The sequence below is a fragment of the Pogona vitticeps genome, chromosome 10, assembly GCF_051106095.1.
Source record: "Pogona vitticeps strain Pit_001003342236 chromosome 10, PviZW2.1, whole genome shotgun sequence".
Taxonomy (NCBI): Eukaryota; Metazoa; Chordata; class Lepidosauria; order Squamata; family Agamidae; genus Pogona; species Pogona vitticeps.
Genome location: NC_135792.1, coordinates 26,521,668 through 26,542,940, shown reverse-complemented (window position 1 = coordinate 26,542,940; position 21,273 = coordinate 26,521,668). Strand labels below are relative to the sequence as shown.

Genomic DNA, 21,273 nt, shown 5'->3' with positions numbered 1-21,273 from the left:
GAACTCATCATGATAGCTGTTACAGTAGGGACCCCTTTACATGTGATCAGTATCTGCTGATTCACTTATCCATGGTCTGAAAATATTAAAATAAAATTCCTAGCAATGTAGATTTCTAAAGGTGAAGTTACCAGAATTGGCCAGTAGAGGGAGCCAGAGACCATGCTACAGTATTAACAGGGTTTCCTATTACTATATTGCTCACTATAATCTGCTTTTTCTAACAGGGTGTTAATTTGGGCAGTGGCAAGCGACAGCTTCTGCAGAAGGATGCAGGCCGTGCATTGAACCTACCCACAGATTCTGGCCAAAGTTTCTGTTGCTGATTGTCTCTCTTCCTTAAAACGGGATACATTCTGGGTCTTGTGCTCTCCACCAGGCCGGTGGCAGCCACTGAGTAACTTGTACCAACCCTCAAACTTTTGACAGGCAGCGGTATCTGTTTGGAGGCAATGGAGGGAACAGGGACCTGAATTTCCCTGGATGTTCAGTCTCTGCCTTCGTGCAGGAGGGGGTACCACCTCTACTAATACACAAGGGCTCTGTTTTCTCCGTGCAGTGCCTCCTACAAGGAACCCTGCAGTGGTCACTCTTTGCAACCATTTTTTTTTAAAAGAAAAGAAATCTTGATGGGTAGGAAGCTGGATCTAAATTTATTTTCTCCTTTGAAGGCAACATTTGATATTCCCTGAGACTACATAGATTAAACGAAAGATTTATGTTAATGTCAAGGATTAAAAGAATTTTAATAGCATGCATAAAGATGTAAATGCACAGTGTTTCAGTTTTCCGCAGACGAATGTGCCATAAGGGAGCTCTCAATGGAGGAGAATGTATTCATATCCTGCGAATTGCAACATCTGGCTTAATTTTGCACTCATGTGTTCATTAAATATTAGTAGGTTTTCACTGGTGCATCCTTGAAACCACCTTTTAATATAGAGAGACGCCCTTCCTCCAGTATTCCCAGAATATGGTTCCATAAAGCAGGGCTTATTTATTTATTTATTTATTTAGTAACCATGTTGTTGTGAAATCTTGATCATGGAGGATATCATGAAGCACCCGGGCCCTTTCTCCTACTGTGCAATACAAACACAAACCCATAATTTAGGTGGTGTGGGGGGGAAATTATGTGCTTTATTAGGAGCCCTGCCATTAGATGTATAAATATACCAAACGTAGAAATTCCGGAAAGAAAATTATAGGATAGTGTGATGGAGACAGTTAAAGTGCACAGGTATAAGTCACTCTTTGTAAGATTATGTTCCATCATCTTCTCGCTGCAGCTGAGAAACAGCTTTGCTGAAAATCCATTTGGGAAGCCTGATACACACCAGAAACAGGGGCGGACAGCTGTCCTGCATTAGGCATCAGCTTCGCAGCTCTAAGAACAGGACGAAGGTGGCAATTTTTGTTAACATGGATGATTTCTAAAATGATCCTTCTTAAAAACAGGGACTGATGTATTACCGTTCTAACGTTGGAAACCATCCGCGATCCTTGGAAAATATGAGGATCTAGTGTGTGCTTCTGAAGTCTACTAGGAATTATCCTGAATATGGGATTGAAATTATCCTGGAGCTACACGGTAAACATCTAGGGATACAAGGCCTGTTCAACTTATCACAGCTTCTGCCACAATGAACAGTGAGAAGCCTTGTTGGGTAGCCCTCATGCCAGCCTTCCCTTCTTCTTCCCTTCACAGAACTACATCTCCCAGGACTACATTTCCCAGGATTCCTGGTGGAGAATGAAGAGCTGTTTTAACACCTTCTACCTGTGGGAGGCCACCTGCTGATCGGTCAAATTTAAGGGGAACTTCCTCGCTGTGATATTGCATACCAGGAGCTCCGCAAAAGTTGTGCACCAAGAGGCTTCCAGCTCTTCCATTTTTAATATAGATCTTTGAAAGGCTTTGAGTAATTAAACATCAGATAATCCATGTAATAAAAATCGTAGCTGCGTTGCCTTTGGGAAGGAGAAAGCTGTTTAAAATATTGCTGAGTAATCTGAGTCGTGGTTCGCTCTTCGTCGGAATGCCTGTCTTTGAATCGAGGGAAAGTCAAATTGTGTGGAGCGTTTATTAAGTGCAGGAAAAAGTTGGCGTCTTCTTCCATGGTTTCGAATTTACCTATAAAATCATAGTCTATTAAGCACGGGCTACAAAGCCTATTGACGTGGTCCCAGTGGATGTCCATCCCTACAGGCCGGTGGACATCCAGAAGATATTGGATGAACTCTTGGAAGGTCGCCCCTGAACCGGTCCTCAGGGCCTCCTTGGTGGCATTCAGGCGGTACTTTGAGATGATGGGCCTGCCAAAAACAGGGTGGTAGTAATTGTTGGCATGCTCAAACTTGTCTCGAAAAGCCGAGACAAGTTTCTCGAAAGGTTCCCGGACGAAGAGCATCTTGGTGTAAGTGCTAAGCCTGTAGTTGATCCCTTTGCGGTCAAACCCATCCAACCTCTTCAGATAGTTCCCGTAATGCACGGTGTTGTGTTGTATGACGTTGGTGGACGAAGCCAGCCCGTTCAGCACCATAAGCACACGCTTCCAGTTCGAGCAGCCCGCTTTGGGAACTTCGCAGTACAAAATTCGGTACTTATCCTCTACGAATATCCTGGAGACGTGGTAAGGCGTGATGGTCTTTTTGCTGTTGCTCTTGTACTTCAAACAAGTCTCTCTCATGATTCGCTTCCTCTCCCTTTGGGTCTCGTAGAGGTTTTTCCAGTTGCCGTCTTCGCTTCCTTCCGTTTTCAGAATGGGCGCGTTGAGACGCGAGCCGTTAACCCCAATTAGGATGGGACTCTTTTTGATGACAAATCTCCTCCTTCGCTTGTGAGTCCTCACAAAATTGGTGGCCGTGTTTTTTCTCTGGCGGTCTTTAATGGCAACTGGTGTCTTTCTGCCTGGGCTCTGAGGCTTCATCGGTCTGTTCTGCCTCGGGCGTAAGGAAGCCCTCGGTTTCATGGTAGAGAATTCATCAGCTGGATTTCCTCGAATTTTTCCGTCCTGATTGCTGCTCGATGCACAGTCCTAATGGGAGAAAAGAACCAAGAAATCACCAAATGAGCGAACATTCATCACTGCGGACAGCTTGTAAGGGTTTAATGGTGCGAGCTATTTGTACCATTTTAGGTCAGCTTAACTGTGGAATGAGATGCATTGTCTGGTGTGCATTTTTGGCGCTGCAGTAACGGCTTCTCACCTTCTGCGTTTGTATCTATTGCTCTTCACTAGAGCATCAATCCTAGAGATAAGCCTTAAAACCCAGCCAGGAGACACGGGCGGGGGCTTCCTCATACTTTGTGTGTGGCTGTACAGAGAGTTTTTGTCTTGGAGGGCATCACACTGTGTATCTGAAGGAATGCTTGAACCGAGACAGTAAAATACACACAACAGTGCCAAATATTCACTTGACCGGGAGTTGTCCTAAAGAAGAGGGCAGATGGGAAACAAGTGGGGGAAAAAAAATCAAATTACCAGAGAGCGTAGGAGGAAGAATACATCCCCGTTTCTCAGGACAAGAAGACATGCACAGAACCCTGCCGTTTATGGTGAAATATTGCTCCTTTAATGTACCTCGATTTTACTTCGTTTTCCTTTTCATTCACTCCTCTTTTTTTCTTCAGCAAAAGGAGAGAAAAAAAAAGGTGTCCAAATGTTTGCTTGACCATGTAGCATTTGAGAGAAACCGGCAGATTCTGAACATCAAGCCAGAGCTTGGGAATTTTACTTGTCTGGACTACAACTCCCAGAATCCCCAGCCAACAGGATTCTGGGAGAGGTAGTCAAAAAAGAATAGCATTTTTAAAAAAAACAACGTGTTTTCTTTTTTTTTATGGTAGTGGTTTAATTATCTGGCTGTGGAGCCAGAGGTTGGGAGTATGATTCCCCCCCGAGGCCTCCTTGAGAGGGGCTGGACTTGATGACCCACAGGGTCCCTTCTAGCTCTGCAGTTCTAAGATGATGATGATTCCAAAATACCAGGCACAGTCAATCAAAATTATAAAAACATGGACTGGTATTATATAAGAGATACAAGTTTTATCCAAAACCCCAAGTATCCATTAAATATTGACGTAGTATATATGCTGTTCCTAATATTGCCATTTTTTGTAGCGCTGTTAGTGTGATTTCTGGAATCTGCAACTGCTTAGAATACTGTGTGAAGTTTCTTGATATTGTTTCCAAAGCCCGAATGACGGTGGGGATGACTGAGGTGTGTTTCTTCCACAAGCGAGATATTTCACTGCCAGATCTCTGTATTTTGTTAATTTTCCAGTTCTTTAGCATCAGCTTTGGCATCTTGTGGAATTGCAGTGTCAATGATGATGAGGATGATTGTAGCAACCTGACATCCAGAGTGACGCCGTAAGTCTGATCCAGAAAAAGCTGATGGACAGCCTACTTTAAGACAGATTTGGAACAGACCAAGCCGTGAAGGCCACTGCTTGTATTTTTGGGATGAGTGGGTTGTAGGGACTAGATTCTCCTCACAAGTAAAATCTCACCTGGTGCTTTGTCAGTGCAAATGAGTTCCTGCCCATCATCTTCCTGTGGGCCCAGTGTCAACACTGGAGAAATCAAAACGAGAGCCCACTAGATGGCGCAATCCCACCAAGATTTTTCTTCGCAGAATAACAGAATTATTTCCCATTGGCTGGAGAGGGAGTTTATTTCTTATTCGTCAAGTCTGAGGCAAAAAAATATGGATACGTGAAATATTTCTCAGGCAGAGGGCATCAGAGTCATCCAGCGTAACAAACTCCCAGAAAGCTACATTTCAACAGCTGAACAAATTGAGACGATTTAATCAGAGCATCTGTATTCTGAGAAATGGGGATGTATTCTTCCTCCTTTGCGCACTCTCTCTCTCGCTCTCTCTTTCTCTCTCAAGCCCTCTGGTCATCTGATTTTCATTTCTTGCTACCTGCCTTCTCTTTATGGCACCCCCAGGTCAGAGAACGCAGCTTCCCAGAGAGAGGTTGAAAAAAGAGAGAGCAGGGACTTACTTTTTTGAGTTGTTGGGAGCCGATGTTGTACCTCATTCCTAAAGCAAGACAGACAAAAGAAAGGGGAAAAAATTATTAAAAGTTGGGTCTGCAATGAAATGTTGCAGCATCTTCTTCTGAGCAGGGTCTGCATTCCTGCAAGAGAAGACATGGCCTTTCATGCAGGGGAGTTTTTTTGGCCCATTCCAGCCTCCAGATTTCTGTTGTTCTCTCATTAAGGGACAGAACTCTTTGGTTAACAAAGCATCCTGTGGAACCTTAAAGATCGACATGTTTTCTTCACCATAAGACAGCATGGGCCGTAGCCCGCTTGCCCTCTTGGGTTGGTGTTCAGTCCCCGCTAGTCTATCCAGGAGTGAGCGTGATTGTCCCCTTCACTATTGGTTTGTCTGCTTTTGTACTCCTGTGAATTTCAAGCCTCCTCCCGCCAACCTTGGTGATACCCTCGTTCTTTATCTCTGCCACCCTTGCCTTGGCTGCAGTCCTAGGTCCTATTATAGGGAGTGACATGCAGAGGTACCCAGGTTCATTAAAGGAAAAAAAAGAAGCCTCAAATACACTCCATTTCTACCCTGTTCTTCCATGGAATGGATGTTCTACAAAAGTTAAAAAAAAAAAAAAAACAAACGATAGTATGGACAGCATAAAATGTACTTAATGGAAACTCATTCACAAGTAGTGTTTGCTCTTTGACAAACACACACGAACACACACACACACGTGAACACACAGACACGGTCCAAGAAGAATTAAAGGCAAGTATGTTCTCTTTAGCATAAGCTTTCATGGACTCTGTGACCCTTTCACATAGTTAGCATCTCCCACAAACTTTGGGGTGAGGACCCCCTCAGTCCAGGCCTCTGAAGACATGGTTTATCATCCATGGATGCTCTCAGTGGATCAATCTTCCTCATGTTTAAAGTGCCACAAGAACTCGGTAGTTTTGCCAGCAACAGAATGCCAACGAACCCTTCTAGAAGTGGCTGATTGAAAGGGAAAAAATTGAAAACATCAATAAAAAAGTTCAAACTCCCTCCTCTCCCATCTGTTAGAAGTTCGTTTTTCAGCAGCAGGTCCAGAGCCGACATGGATCAAAAGATCTTTGCCTGCCAGCAGGAGAAGAACTGGATGAGAGTCAGCCTCGCCCCCTCCGGCAAGGCGTTTCACAGGCTTGGAGCAGCCACCAAGGGGGATTTTCTTTGGGGAGAATAGGGTAGCACAGGGCCTACCTCAGACACGAGTGGACAACCTAAAATGCAATTATTCAATACATGTTGCAAATTCAGAAAATGAAAGCAGCAGGTTTGAAAGACTGTATTTTTATCCTTTTATGTGCTCGGAATAGTTAAGCATAAGCCATAATAAAGGGCTGATTTTCTTTGGAAAGAACATCATGGGGAGGTAGGATAAGTCAGATGTCACATGGTTTTCTGGATTCAGTCTCCTTTCACATCATTTCTTTCACCATTGGGCATTTCAGAAGTAGAATACAGGAGCCAAAATGGACAAAGTTCACACACCTATAGATGAGCAGCTTTGCAATCAGAAGTGGAGCTGCTTTAAGAAGTAAAAGATGTATGATTCTTTTCCAGCAAAGTTTTATAACTCCACAGATTGCAAATGGACTTGCTTTTCTTTGGTAATTAGTGATTATCACTTTCTAATTGCAAAGCTGCTGTTTTGCCTAGTTTGGCAAATTCTGCCCTCAAGAGTCACCTCAATGCATCCCATAATCTGATGCCCACAAATCCTGGAAGAACTGTGAATTTTGCTCATGTATGTCCCACCAGCTTGCTGCCTGCTTATAATGCAATGCAAAATAGCATATGCCAGCTATCTAGACGTCATTATCAGTGGTTCTGGATCTCCTTCTGAGACCTCCAGGAACATAATGTCCAGTGTATTGAAATGGGACAAGACCGCCGCCGCCGCTCACCTGTCACACAACAGCAGCCCATGCGCAGAGCTTGGCTGCCCCACCCCTTCGGCTTCATGGCTATTGCAAGACCTCCGTGCAGATGGCTAGGAATGCTGAGACCCCTTCTTTTCTGCTGAGAAGCAAAGGCTGGCCCTCCCAGCTCAGAAATGAAAGGCGTGCAACTGAAATTGCTCGTGGATGAGGCAGGCTGGCTGCCTCGTTTCTGCATCTCCTTAGTAAGCATGACGCCACTTGTCACTGTCAGCGCTGCCTAAGAAAGCGTCAGTTTAATTAACGGAGCTTCACCGTCTCTTGACTTTGGACAAGAGAGCTGCAGTTGAACGTCGTGAAATAGCGTTGGGCACGCCACTGACAGCGGTGGCGGAGGAGAGCCCCGCTCCCTCTAGGGCAGTGGCCCCCAACCTTGGGCCTCCAGAGGCTCCTGGACTTCAACTCCCGGAAATCCTGGCCAGCAGAGGTGGTGGTGAAGGCTTCTGGGAGTTGTAGTCCAAGAACCTCTGGGGTACCCAAGGTTGGGGACCACTGCTCTAGGACTTCCGGGTCTCAGGGAAGCCTTTCCTGCCACAGGGACAGATAGATCCACATCCTTGGCTCCTGTTCTTGGGCTGGCCTTAACAGGGAGAACACCCTTCCCCATTCACGCTCCCCCCCAGCACCAGGTGGAGGGGTGCAGCGTGAAGGGGCTTGCATGCCATTTTGTGCTTGTACAATTGTCAGCGGAGCAAAAACAACAAACAAATAACTGAAAGCAAACTCAAAACACACAAAGAAAAAAAAATCCACACAAACACCAGGAGTGAGAGTAAGAGACTAAAGACAAAGAGGCCATAGGTGTGAGCATGTGGGCCCATCGTGCATCTTGGAGCGCAGCATGGATTGATTGATTGATTGATTGATTGATTGACTGATTGATTGACTGAATTTCTAGACTGACCATCTGACCAATGGTCACTCTGTGCAGTGGGATGGGAGCTTCAGGGGCCCTGGCCTCCTGAGTCCTTTCACGTGGCCGCTGACCTTTCCACAGAGAGGTCGTTTCACAAAGATGCTCCCACCAAACGATGCGCACACCCAGCTTCTTTGAGAAAACGGCAGCGCGCGGTTGGCAGATGCTCCAGATCTGAGCCCACTGTCCACCGGAAGTGTCGTCTCCTGTCATTGTGTGAGGGACACCTCAGAGCTGTGAAGCCATGGCCTTGTGCCAGTTGTGGCCAGCTTGCTTTGGGCAAGCAGAGGCAGGACTGCAGTGGGTGGCGACAGGAAAAGAAGGCCAAACCAAGGGGGACTGGGCAGATGTGGCAACCAGCTGGTTGTCAAAATGCCCAGTGCCCTTTGCTTATACATGTTCTAGCAGGAAGGAAGCTACCTACAAGTGCTGGACCTCGGGGGGGGGGGGGAAGTGGGGACGAAGGAAGTCCAAGAAGCATAGAATTGTAGAGCTGGAAGGGACCCTAAAGAGCATCTAGTCCGCCCCTCCTCCTGAAACAGAAAACCCACCGCGAAAGCATCTTTGACAGACAGTTTTTCAACCTCCGGTCAAAAACTTCCAGTGAAGGACAGAAAATCTGCGAGCCGTACCCTCCCTGTTCTCACCAAGCAGGGGGCCCTACAAAAAAGGGAACAAACCAGTCTTGAAATCGGAGCCGCGCACTTCCCCTGCCCCTTAAATTAAACCAGAATGATAGATTCCTCTGTCTTCTTTGCTTCAATCTGGACAAAAAGACTAATGACACAAGCGCCGAGGAAGTCACCTTGTTTAATTAGTCTGAAAGTCCATTTAATCTCCCCTGCACACAGACTAATTGCTCTCTGAAAAGTTGGTTGTGGAGGTGGAAGAGGGTTAGCTTTTTTGGACTCTGTGAAGGGGGCAAAATGGGAGCGGCCGGGTGCCAGCCTGCCGAATTGGTTCCACCCAGCATGGCAGACCTTGGGGTGCGGTGTTTGGTGGTGGGGGGGAAATTGGGAGGTGGGAGGCCGGGACTTTGTCCCAGAGCATTTCATCTCCTTTCTCCTCAGCAGGACCAGAGACCAGAAGGAAAGGAAAACAGGGATGTTGGCAAGCCCGAAGTGTACGGATTTTTTTTTTTTAAGAGAATATTTGTAGTGCCAGGAAGTTTGTTTTCTGTTTTTTTAAAATGATCCCACTAAGTCTTGCCTGAAAGCAACCCTCCATATACTCCCCCCTCCTCAGGCATGGGAGATAATCTCTCCTCCCCATTCCTCTTGTTCTGCTCCAGAATGCTTCTGCTCCAGAGCAAGAATGCTTGCTCTGCTCCAGAATGCTTCTCCAGAATGCTCCACTCCCATAGGAGTGGAGGCACCTGGTCTCCTGTCTTCCTGCCCTGCTGCTCTGATCCTGCTTGTCCACTCCACTTTCCCCAGCATCTAGCAAAACGCTTTCAAAGCCTGCACATTTAGCTGTCCCCGTGCAATTCAGATGTGATCCTCAGCCTTCTTTTCCTCCAAAGGGCAAACCCCCAGACATCTGAATCTGCTGTTTCTCCCCATCTCCTCCTTCCTCAACAGCTGGGAGAAGGACTTGCAGCTTTTTTTGATCTTCAGATAGAAGAATGCTTTAAGGATTTCAATAGATATGTCCTGACTTTTGTAATTAGATGTGGGAACCTTGCAATTACTTCACAAGGCAGCTCAGCTCCTCTGTCTGGAATGACAGCTTATAAAAGCTAAAAACCAGCAGGAAGAAATCACTGGAACAAGAGAGGTTCACGCACCTTCGGAGACCCTGTCTTTGCAGAGGTATGCCATGCAAGTTAGGCATGCAATGGTTGAAAAGGGTTCCAGACCAAATTTGAAACACTTTGATTTTTATATGAGCAAAAATCATACCCTGGTACCTCGCTTTTCGCGTCTGTTCCCCAGCATGAAAAATTAAGAGATTTAAATGTTAGATTCAGGTCTTGGGGAAAAAAAACCCTCTTCCTTCTCTCTCCCACTGCAGGTTGGATTCCATCGTATCTATTTTGAGTTTGTATATCAAAGCTCTAAACTAGTAGTTCCTGATCGTGGGTCACCTAGGTGTTTCTGGACTGTAACTCCCAGAAGCCCAGGCCAGCACAGTTAGTCATGAAGGTGTCTGGGAATTGTAGTTCAAAAACATCTGGAGATCCAAGGTTGGGAACCGCAGCTCTAGCCACTCATGTTGTGTTGCATCTCAACCAGTTTTTAAGGTTTTCCAACCAAGGTTTCCTTCTCCTGTCTTCTCTTTCCTATCTATCTGACCATGAATGATCAGCTGTAACTGGGTTTCCCTGAAGTGCTGAATATTGCTTTTCATGTTGTCCGCCCCACCACCCCACTATTCAGACCTGTCCAAATACAAACAACAAATTTTGTATATTCAGATGGACAAATTAAAGCAAACAGGCTTCGAAACGGCTTGAAGTGAACGGGTTCATGTTTATAAGGCAAACAAACCCTTTGGACTAAAAAAAAACACAAAGCAGATGGTGTTTGCACACTCCTACACTGCACTGCATGATGCGCATTCGCAAAGTCAAGTGTTGGCCACATGTGACATTTTCTGTCTTTAAAAAAAACCCCTGTCCCAAACCATCTGTCTTGTTTCATGGACTGGCCACGATCCCACTGTTCATTCAATGAGATCCCAGTATCCACCAAGACCTTTCGACCTTTCATTCGAGAACGGCACTTCTTGGGCTGCTTGCTCAGTTTCCTGAACATTTATATTTGGACCATGTGCATTCCTTACTTGGTTGACTTCATTAATGGGACATAATGAGCCACCCTTATAGATGCAGGGATTTTAATTCCAAAAGCACAGGCGATTCCTAGGTGCAGCTTCGGATATACCCCCACGGCATCGATACTTTCAGAGTCAATATTTTATTCTGCAGCCGAGGAACACACCACAGAGACATGGATCTCTTTGAAGGATTATTGGTGGCATTACAAGAGAAGGACTTGAATCCAAAGTAAAGTGTGGATGTGAAGAAATCTCATTAACGACTTGTTCTTGCCAAGACCTTGATGCATCAAGACAGCCTATTGAGATGCTGTTAACGCCTGAGAGATTTCTCACCTCTGGTGTGAGAACGAGTCAATGAGTGCCTTTTTTCATTGAGGTTTCTACAGTTGGCAGAAAATGTCTCTGTGAAGCTCATGCCTTTTTCCTTTTGGAAGCGGACACCACCAACGAAGTCTGCACAGGACTGGCTGATGGATCAAAAAGATTAAAGCAACCCATTCGGTTCTTCTGATTTTTATAAGTCCATGCAACGAGGAAATGGCTGGTGAGCATTAACAACTGAGACCAACAAAAAAAAAATCTCATTGTCTCATAAGCCAGAAGGTCACTTGCAAGCCTTTGCATGTCCGAAATAAACTCTCTTGTCGAATCATTTTGATATTTCACTGAAATAGTATATAAACTGATGAGAAAAATAATTGAATATTGGACAATTCTGGCGAAAAAATGCATGTGATTAAAAAGAAGTTCCAGTCTTCATGGACTTGAAAAAGGTCACTTAAAAACACACACACCCTAATTTTCAGCTGTATATGATACTTGACTCAATGCAACAATGGATGTGGCTGTTGGAGATCCTGTGAATTAAAAGCAGGTGAAATTCTCTAGTTTCTGGAGTTCTTCCAGAAAATGGCAGACCATTTTGTTGTATGATGCAACAAAGGTTTGGCATTCATGTCACAATGAATATATTTTTCATTTCTTTTAATTAACCCAACTGAAGATGCTAACAGAAATTGACTGTATTTGATTGTTAATCTCCTTGTAGCTGTAAATACAGTGTTGGCAAACTGTTGGAAGCATACAAACCTGCCAAGTCTTCATGAATGGCTCTTGAAAATCCTGGAGCCGGCCCAGATGGGAAAAATGGATGGAACCTGTGGGTGGGAGAAACGGGCAAAAATCCATCCACTTCTTTCCTTAGAACGGGACCTGCTTAGTAATTTTGGTACAGTACTCTGGCAAATTAGTAATATAAAAACTATTTGCATTGTTGGCTTTAACAGAAAGAGTTTATGTAGGCAGGCTTTTTTGTTTGTTTGTTTGTTTGTTTTCAATACAAGACGTTGGAAATGTCTGCCTGTCTTCCATCGCCCTCATGATCAACCTGCCTTTATTTTAAATGTGTGCCCGTGCAAACACCAATCTCCACCAATATCTTTCCAATATTTTCTCCTTCTGAAGACCCAGACCCTGAAACAATCTCTCATGGCTCGGAAGAGCTGCTAAGCAGTATTTTAAATGTGCACATTTTAGGATTTTTGCCCACATGCTCACAGGCAGTAATGCAATCCCTTTATTTTAAGGCTCAGCAGCAAAAATGTCCCACCACCCCTGAAGACTCATGGAATGGTCTCTCCGCCTGAACCAATTACATCCGTAGTCAAAGAGGATCACAAGTGTGAAGGTTTACTCTTGCGCAGAGCAACAGCTGTGCAAGGAAAGCCTGGGCTGCTATTTCTGTCACCTGAGAATTGCTTCTTGCCTGGCATCTGCAACCTGTTGCTGTATCACCTTCGAAGGAAGTCATTAGTGATGCCGTCCATCATCAACTCATGACCATGCAAATTCCACATCGTCTTGCCTTTTGGTTTCTGCAGCAAAGAGGTGGAGGATGCCAGTCCATCTGGTGGCCCAGAGGGCAGCCAGTGGATGGATCCAGGCTCCTTGGTGAGTGAAGGCTCCTGTCCGTTACCAATGAAGCCAAGGTCATGTCATTCCCACTTTGATATGTTGGAGTTTTTACAACCTCGCAAGCAGTCTATAGTAGGTGTGGCTGGGAGGGACCTTTCTGAGCTGGGGCACCTGTCAATCTATCTAGTAGTAACCAATCATTCCTCCCTGCCTCTGAATTAACAAAAGAGTCCCGCCTCTCTGCTGGGTGTTCTCTTTCCCCTCTTTAGTCTACCGATGTCAGTTGCTGTTTGTTTGCTATTGATCTGTTCCCAGCTGTAAGTAATGAAACATTTTTATTCTTTCTACTACTAGTGCCTCAGAGTGAGCTACTGAGCCTGTAAGTGCCAGTTAATGAGAAAAGGGGTGGACTATTGGAGCAACTTGCAGCTATTCTCCTCCGTAAGTCTCTGTACTTCTGCTACATAGCACAAAAAGGAATTTTAACCAGCAATTCAGGACTCTGCAACATGATAGACATGCGTTGTTGTAGTTTTTTTTTTGGCTGTTTTTTCAATGTTCTTGAGGTTTTTCTTCCTAATGGCTCACCACTTTCTGTGGCTGGAATCTTCAGAGAACAGGACTTAGAACTACACCAGAACACAGACAGTTCAGCCTGAAAAACCTACAACTACCATCGGATCCCAGCTGTGAAAGCCTCCGAGAAGACACAATAGACATGTGTTCTGTTCTGCTTCTCCATATTCCCCCTGAAATGGGACAACATTCTACCATTTTACATAGGATACAAGATAATGAGTTTGGAACTCTAAAATGCCTAATGCTTTTTGTGTGCAAACTTCAGTTACAACTTTGAAAAACTCTGTGCCTTCTAATAACAAGGGAGGTCACACTATTTTTTCCCCCTTATCCTTTTAGGCATCCCAATTAGAGAGTGACATTTCATGGATTTAATTGATATTCTCCAAGATTCTTCTACCAGAACTGAAATGCCAAGTGAGGGCACTTGCATGCTCCAGTCCTTCTACCGTCCTATCCCTGGGAATATTTTTAATTAGCATCATTAGTGTTCAGGCTCTGTCGGCGCATAACTCGCAGTGTCTCCTTAACACTTTTCAGCTATTTTCCGCTGTCACATTTAATATCTGCAGGAAGACGGCCTTCAAAGAGGCAAGGTTCTAGCTAAGCCAGATAACTTTTCCCCCCCAAGCTTTTAATTGGCCAGGAAGTGCAACAGAAGAACTGGCCAATTTTGGGCTCTGAAACGGGAATCTGCACCAAATAAAGACCAGGTGAAATCTGGTAGACCAGGAAGAGATCTTGTTCTTCCAGACGTGTGAGTGTGCAAATACAACGTGCATGTTGTATACAACCACCATGTGCAACTACAGCGTGCATGCATTTGTCTTTGTGCTAGGTCAAAAGGCACTCCCTGGGAGTGGGAAAAAGATGGGCATCAGACATAAAATCCACCACACACACATTAAAATCAACCTTTCTCCTCCTGCAGGGCATGCTTGGCACTGAGAAAAGAAGACTGAGGGCAGATAGGAGAGCACTCGCCAAATAATAGAAAGGCTGTCCTACAGAGGAGGAGCAGAATCTGTTCTTGATCATCCCAGAGTGCAGGACACACAACCATGGGCTCAAGCTACAGGAAACCAGATTTAGGCTGAATCTCAGAAAAAAACCCCTTCTTAACTGTTAGAGCAGTACGACAATGGGACCCATGACCTCAGGAGGCAGTGAGCATGCCAAGATTGGAGGCATTCCTGGAATGAACCTCAAAGTGCAGCAAAACACCATCTCTAAGGCATTGAACATGTAATATACTCTGTCCGATGTTCTTTGATCGGGATCCCTGCCTTGAGCAGGGAGGTTGGACTCGATGGCCTTGCAGGCCCCTTCCAACTCCATGATTCTAGGATTTGAAGCAGCACCGCTCATCCCAAGATTCCCCTCCTGCCTGGAGACCACGGGAAGCACAGCAGTTCCTTAATGGAGCAGCCAGCACCCTGGGGTCTCACAGCCCTGAAATGGCCAAGCTCCCATTTTCCTGTCCCTCATGCCTTCTCTGCCTCTCCTCTCCTTCTTGAGAAGGGGTGGATAGAGAGGAACTAGGGCCTCTGGTCTGCCTGCTAACCCATCCTCCCCAGATGCAGTAATCCATGATGCTAAGGTGAAGCATCCCACGTACGCACGTACCACATACCCGCTCTCTATACAGCTGTGCATCTGCACGGCTGATCAGGCTGGCGTCACTCCACTCCTGACGTGGAGAAAGCTGCACGAGGGATCCAGACCAGGGGGCAAGCTGCCCCCAAGCCACCGAGCCAGCAGGAACACAACGCGGTCAAATGGCATTATTGTCCCTGAGCATCTTTGGAGGCCACAGGGCGCATCACCAGGCAGGCCTTCCTCAGCAAGGTGGCAGCTTCCCAGCTTGCTCCGGAAGGCATCTCCGTCTCCGCTGTCATGGTCAGCTGCGGGCTTTTGCAAATGTCAGTCCTGCAGTTGGCAGATAAATGCCAAACAGGTACTTCTCTGGAAGGGCCATTTTTCCCCCATTTCACCTCAACTTACAAAGAAGAACTGCAGGTATGTTGTTTTGGGGGACACATCTCTGCATCGGGCAGTGGTGCCAGGATGATTGAGACGGACATATAAGCAGGTTTGGTCCAAAGCTCTGAGGTTAAGCAGGTGGATGGAGAACTCCGTCCGTATCGAATCTCCACGTCCACCATGAAATGCATTTCGTTTCTCCCTCGGCCAAGGTAGAGTAACAGGGGGATTGGAAGTTATTAGACTTGTATATGTGATGGATTTTTCCATTAGCCTTCTTAGACTGCATAATCACAGGAGTATTTTATATGTCTGCACACATTTACTGGTGAATAGGTCCAGCTGAAATGCCCTGGATTGATTCACAATTTGAGCAGCCTCTGAGTGGGGGAACGTACTGGACATCTGTGTGGAGAGGCCGCCAGTCTTTCAGACTCAGTGGTTTTCTGGCACTTCTGGGAAGCAAGAGAGAGTAAAGTGACAACTAACTATAACTTTTAAAAACTTTAGTAGTCAAATGCTATGGGGACAACCCAGGCTGCTAAACCAGACAATAGACACAATCGTCTTATATTCCACCGAGTTTACAGGTTGCAGGTTCTTCCCACAACTTGATGTTTCATGCTCTCCCCTCTCATATTTGGCTTCCAGGGTGATTGGAGCGCCACACCTCACATTTCCTTCTGAGCTGCAGCGGGTGGTGGAAATGGAAATGCAAATGTTGGGGAGGAAATTCGGTTGCAAGATAAGGAAGGGATGCGCCCGTCGCCTCTAAGACTGATCACAAGAGACATTGCATTGGTCACTGTCCTGCGACATTCAAATCCAAACATTTTACAAATAAATAAATAAATAAATAAATAAATAAATAAATAAATAAATAAATAAATAAATAAATAAATAAATAAATAAATAAATAAATAAAAGAGGTGAGGAGCAACCAATATTTCCTTCTGAACTTTGACCTTTTTTCTTTTGGAGCACAGAGAATCACTCTCAGCAAACTTTTCCTGATGTTTCATTGGGGTAAGGTGAGTGTCGTTGAGATGATGGAAGATCTACGTAGCGGCCTGTCCCATCATGTCAGGAGCAGGATAAACCCCATCTGTCTTTTCACATCCTGTCTCGTGAGATGATGAAGAAAACATGATCGGTTTGCCAGCTGCTCTAAACGTCTTCCTCTGGGACACTGAGACGTGGCTCTTGAACTTCCCACTGGTTAAAAGACCTCACCTCTGAGGTGACTTAGTTAAACAGCCCTAGAGAAACCTCTCTCTCCTTCTCCCTCTAGTTGGGGATTCTGGGAGCTGTAGTCAGATAGCTCAGGGGTTAAGGTCTCTGGTTGCAGAGCCTGAAGTTGGCAGTTCGATTCCCCACTATGTCTCTTATGGGAAGATCCAGCCTGGGTAGCCTTGGGCAAGCTGCACAGTCCCAGGGCACCCCCTATAAGAAAGGAATGGGAAACCGCTTCTAAAAAGTGTCCCCATAAGTCAGAATTGACTTGACGGCACATTTTAAAAAAATAGTTGCGACTTTCTTGAGCTCTGGAGACTGACAGTATAGCTCAGTTTATCTTTAGTTAGGATGATCCAGAAGAAAACTGTCTTCCCTCTTCTCACGAGTTTCACACCCTGCATACCACTGGCCAAGTTCATAATAACTCAATGAATGGAACAATTCCTGCCCTGTAAAGGTTTTCCCCAGTCGTCTTGCTGGGAGAAGCTGCTTCGTAAGGGTATTGTAGGAGTCTTGATACTAACAAGGAGCCATTTCTCGTCTCCGAGTAAAGGCAGGGCCGTCTCACTATAACAAGCCACTGTCTCCCCTTTCCATCTCTACACACGAAGATGCCTTTTGCTGAGCAACTCAGATGTTCTCTGTGTTTCTGCAACACATGTTTTGCATCTTCTGGGCACTACACCTCAAGGGAAGCCTTGTGACTATATCTCAGCGTTCTTCAAAGGCATCTGTTTTAGAGCCATTATTACTTGAAAGAGGAAACGCTCTGTTAATTGAGTGTGTACTTTACACAAGCCTATTCAACACGGCTTCTTCTTTTTCTCCTCCTCCTTCTTTTCTGTAACGCCGCTGCTTCTGGCATATAATGGGATATTGACTAAACTGTCGAGTTGAGGGTAACCGTGTGCAGCTCAAGAGGTCCCTGTTTTTATGGTCTTCGGGGCAGTCTGTTCCAGCTGAGAAGAGGCAGAAGAAAGCATTTGTGCATCATTGCTGTGGATGAAGGATGGGGTGAGAGAGGGCTTCAAGTGGCCGACTTTGTATTTAAAGCACAAGTGATATTGCTGAACCTCCTACGGTACTCATTTGAAATATGGGATCGGCTCCATTTGCAATGCCCCACATAATTTGAATGGACTGGGGTTTCCCACAGCAAAATCTGGGTCCTTTTAAGGAGAAAGACTGGGCAAAAATATTTTAAACCAATAAAAGGGTAAATAAATATAACTCAGAACAGCACTGGGCCCATATGCTGTTTTCTTGAATTCCCCCCCTCCATCCATGCCATGTTCATAAAGAAATCATCAAATACCCTGTAAAGTGGTGCCTCGCTAGACGATGATAATCTGTTCCACTGAAATTGCTGTTTAGCGAAATCATTGGAATGCATTGAAACCTGTTTAATGCGTTCCAATGGGGAAGAATCGTCGTTGTCTAGCGAAGATCAGTTTGTGAAGCATGGACCAAACATTGTGGAGCAAAATTCCCCCATAGGAATCACTGTTTTGCGAATTGCTATAGCGATCACAAAAAGTCAATGTCTAGTGAAAAAACTGTCATGCGGGGTAACTGTCTAGCGAGGCACCACTGTAATTCTGCATAGTCTTTAAACAGTCTTCTCTGGTGGAAGGCAAAGCAACAGATTATGTCCAGGGCTAGCAGAGAAAGCCATGGGACAACCACGCGTTGGTTGTGATTGATGACCCATTTTCCAGCTGAACAGAAGGAGACCCAGCTATCAGTCCACATTTGGATGTTGATGAGGAAAGGTGACTTTTCTGCATTATTGCTCCGAGTAAATGGCAGGACAGGTGGGTTTTTCAGCACTTAAAGAATTTACATTTCCCAAACCTTCTCCTCCTGGGTCAGAAGGGTTACAATTACAATTGGCTTGTGGCTGTAAGTGTTGGGATAAGGCACACACCCCCATGCCATGCTCCACGTTGACCCACACATGAGATGGCCTGGTGAGAATCCCAATTTTGAGCTAGAAGAATAACTTAGGGGTGGCCTCTGTATTTCTCTTCAGCCAAATATGAAGGTCTTCCTAACCTTTTCTGTTTGCAGGAGCCCCACTCAAAAGAACATTGTGTTTTCTTTTCCCTCTAGTCCACCTCACCCCCAAACGATCAGGGCAGAAAAACTCAGTGAAAATCAATGTTCAAGAGCGTAGAAGATGTTTGTCAGGATTTCTGATATGTGTACTTCGGCTCCCGTCTCCTTTATTTACAAGCTGCTGCTGAACATATTTTTAAGGGGGAAATTTGAAGACTCTGGAAACATCCCGAGGGATTTCTGTCTGTCTGAATCCTGCATGTCTAGAAACTCCAGCCCTGCCAGCTAAAAGATGTAAAGTGGAACAAAGCTTAGAGAAAGACGGAAGGAGGGCAGGTACCCTGGCATCTTTCTGTAAACCTAGGGACCATAAATTGCCCAGGGTGGAGCTGTTGCTGCAACTCAAGAGATTTTTAAAGAAACGTTGTCACTTAGGGTGAAGCATTATTATTGCTAACATTTAAAGAGATTTGGTTGCTACTGACACTGATGATAGTTTCCCTTGAACAGAACAGGCTACCAAGAATCTGGAGTGATGAATCTTTGCGAGGTTTTCTGGTACCCAGCGATCTGTCATCCATCATCTACTCTGCAATTTTCTTTAATTCATGAAGACATTCATTCATGGAAAGCTTCCAGTGTTTAAAGGATATGTATGGGATAAAATGTTCTCCTTCCTTCCTTCCTTCCTTCTCTCTCTCTCTCTCTCTCTCTCTCTCTCTCTCTCTCTCTCTCATACACACACACACACACACACACACACACACACACACACACACACACACACACACACACACACACACACACACACACACACACACACACACACACGGATGATTTTGAACCTGGATTTTCTGGCACTTCAGGTACACTGTTGCACTGAACATCCCCCACACTCTGAAGATAATTCTTTCAAAGGTTTCCATGGCAAGTGATGAACTTGTGGCCCTCTAAGGGACAGGACAACAACACCCATCATCCCAAGCTGGCACAGCCAGCAGCTATGGATGATGGGGGTTGTAGTCCCATCACGTAGAAGGATGACAAGTCAAAAAGCCCCTGGGAGACTGCAGATCCCACCCCCCTTGATGAAACCAGCTCCCATTCGTGCGAGGAGAGTCCAGGTCTCAAGCTTCATTCTGATGCATATTATGGGATGGGTCTCTGCGGAGAGGGAGTCTGAGGTTGGGAAAAGAACAGGTGCATCAGGGGAAAGGACAAAAAGGCTGCTGAGCAGTTGGCAAACTTGAGCAGGGCACTTCTGAGATTTCCTGTGGGGCAGAAGAGAAGATGACATTACATTGCCGTATGAACGGAATTTGGAAAAATGGTGGGTTTTGTTTTTGGCTTGGACTACAGTGCCCACACCCCCCCCAAGCCAGGACGGTCAGCTGCAGTCCACAAAACTAACACTTCTGCCATCAGAAATATCTCTAAAATGATGGTGCCCAGCCTTGGGCGACCCAGGTGTTCTTGGACTGCAACTCCCAGAAACTTTGGCCAGTAGAACCGGTGGCAAAGGCTTCTGGGAGTTGTAGTCCAAAATCCCTTGAGCTACCCAAGTCTGGGAACCAATGCTGTAGAAGTCAAGGTGCTGTGATGTCCTGGCTTTCAACAGCCCTGCTCAACGGGGTGTGTTTGTCAATATAGCCAAGTGTTCTGAAACGCTGGACATCTCCAGGGATTCTCCTCCCAGAGGAAAGCTGCTCGAGGTATGCTCCATGCCCGAGTACTTCTTGCCGCACAGGAGCAGACAGGGATGAACCACCCCTGATCTGCTTCCCTTCAACGCTCCTGGGTCACAACGCCCATCAACCCCAGCCAGAGCCCATCCGGAGATTAAGGAAATGTGCAGGAGGTGGGGGAATGATCTAATGCAAACATGTATTGATTCGAAAATAAATAAATAAATAAGCACTTCATGGGATCCATCCGCAAACGAGGAAATCTGGGAGGTGTGCTGCTTACCACCCAAAAAGCTAACGGAAACGAACGAACGAACGGAGCGAGTGAGTGATGAATGGGAGGCCCTCCCCCGACCAGGGGAAGGGTGATGGATTTTGATCCTGCTACGTTTTTGGTAATGTGCTCAAAATGGCTTTAACGGGGTGGCTTTGAAGGCGCTGAGCGGGTTACGGTTTCGCTTGTAGCCCATTATTTCTGTATCGATTTTTTCCCCCTTCAGATCTACAGCTCTTTAAAATGTCATTAGGTGGACATAAAAAGGAAAATGCTGACGACAGCTTGGTTACCCATAAAACCAACTATGGGCTTTTCTATTAAAATTTTGTATTGCCGGTAAAGGGTGTGTGTGTGTGTGTGTGTGTGTGTCTCTACATTCAAGCGCCTTCGGCCATCCTCACCGTTCCATTGCGTTCCTCCGAGTTAGAAGGTTGTCACCCTGAGAGTGTGCCCAACGTTTTTACGCCTTTCATGAAGCGCTTCTGCAAATCTGGTCCCCTAAACCTTCACTTAAAACCCAGCAAAGTAGGCCACTGTTATCCCCTCCCTCTTGTAAGAGCATGGAACTCTATGTTTCAATCCACAACGAGAGATAAAGACAGCTGGGTCATCTATAACTGTTGGCTATCGTTTCATGTAACACTCCTGTTAAGATGGTTATGAGGAGGATGGGGGGGGGAGTGAAACCACACACACACACACACACACACACACACACACACACACACACACACACACACACACACACACACTGAGCGGCTTCGGGGGGGGGGAGATCAAGGTAAATGCCAAATACTACCAAATGAAAAAGCTTGCTAGCACAGGACAGGGGGGCTGGAGAGACTCCGGTTTGCAAAA

At 45.7% G+C, this 21,273-nt stretch overlaps 1 protein-coding gene across 1 annotated transcript in view; it reads right to left on the bottom strand.

Annotated features, from left to right (window-relative positions):
- Positions 1 to 1,118: 1,118 nt before the first annotated feature.
- CHST8 (carbohydrate sulfotransferase 8) overlaps positions 1,119 to 21,273 on the bottom strand; it is a 177,159-nt gene continuing 157,004 nt past the window's right edge. Inside the window, exons 3-4 of the mRNA XM_072980460.2 lie at positions 5,018 to 5,055; positions 1,119 to 3,038 (exon numbers count right to left, since the gene is read on the bottom strand). Coding sequence (XP_072836561.2) covers positions 1,896 to 3,038; positions 5,018 to 5,055 — 1,181 coding nt within the window. The 3' untranslated portion in view covers positions 1,119 to 1,895. The remainder of the gene's footprint in view (positions 3,039 to 5,017; positions 5,056 to 21,273) is intronic.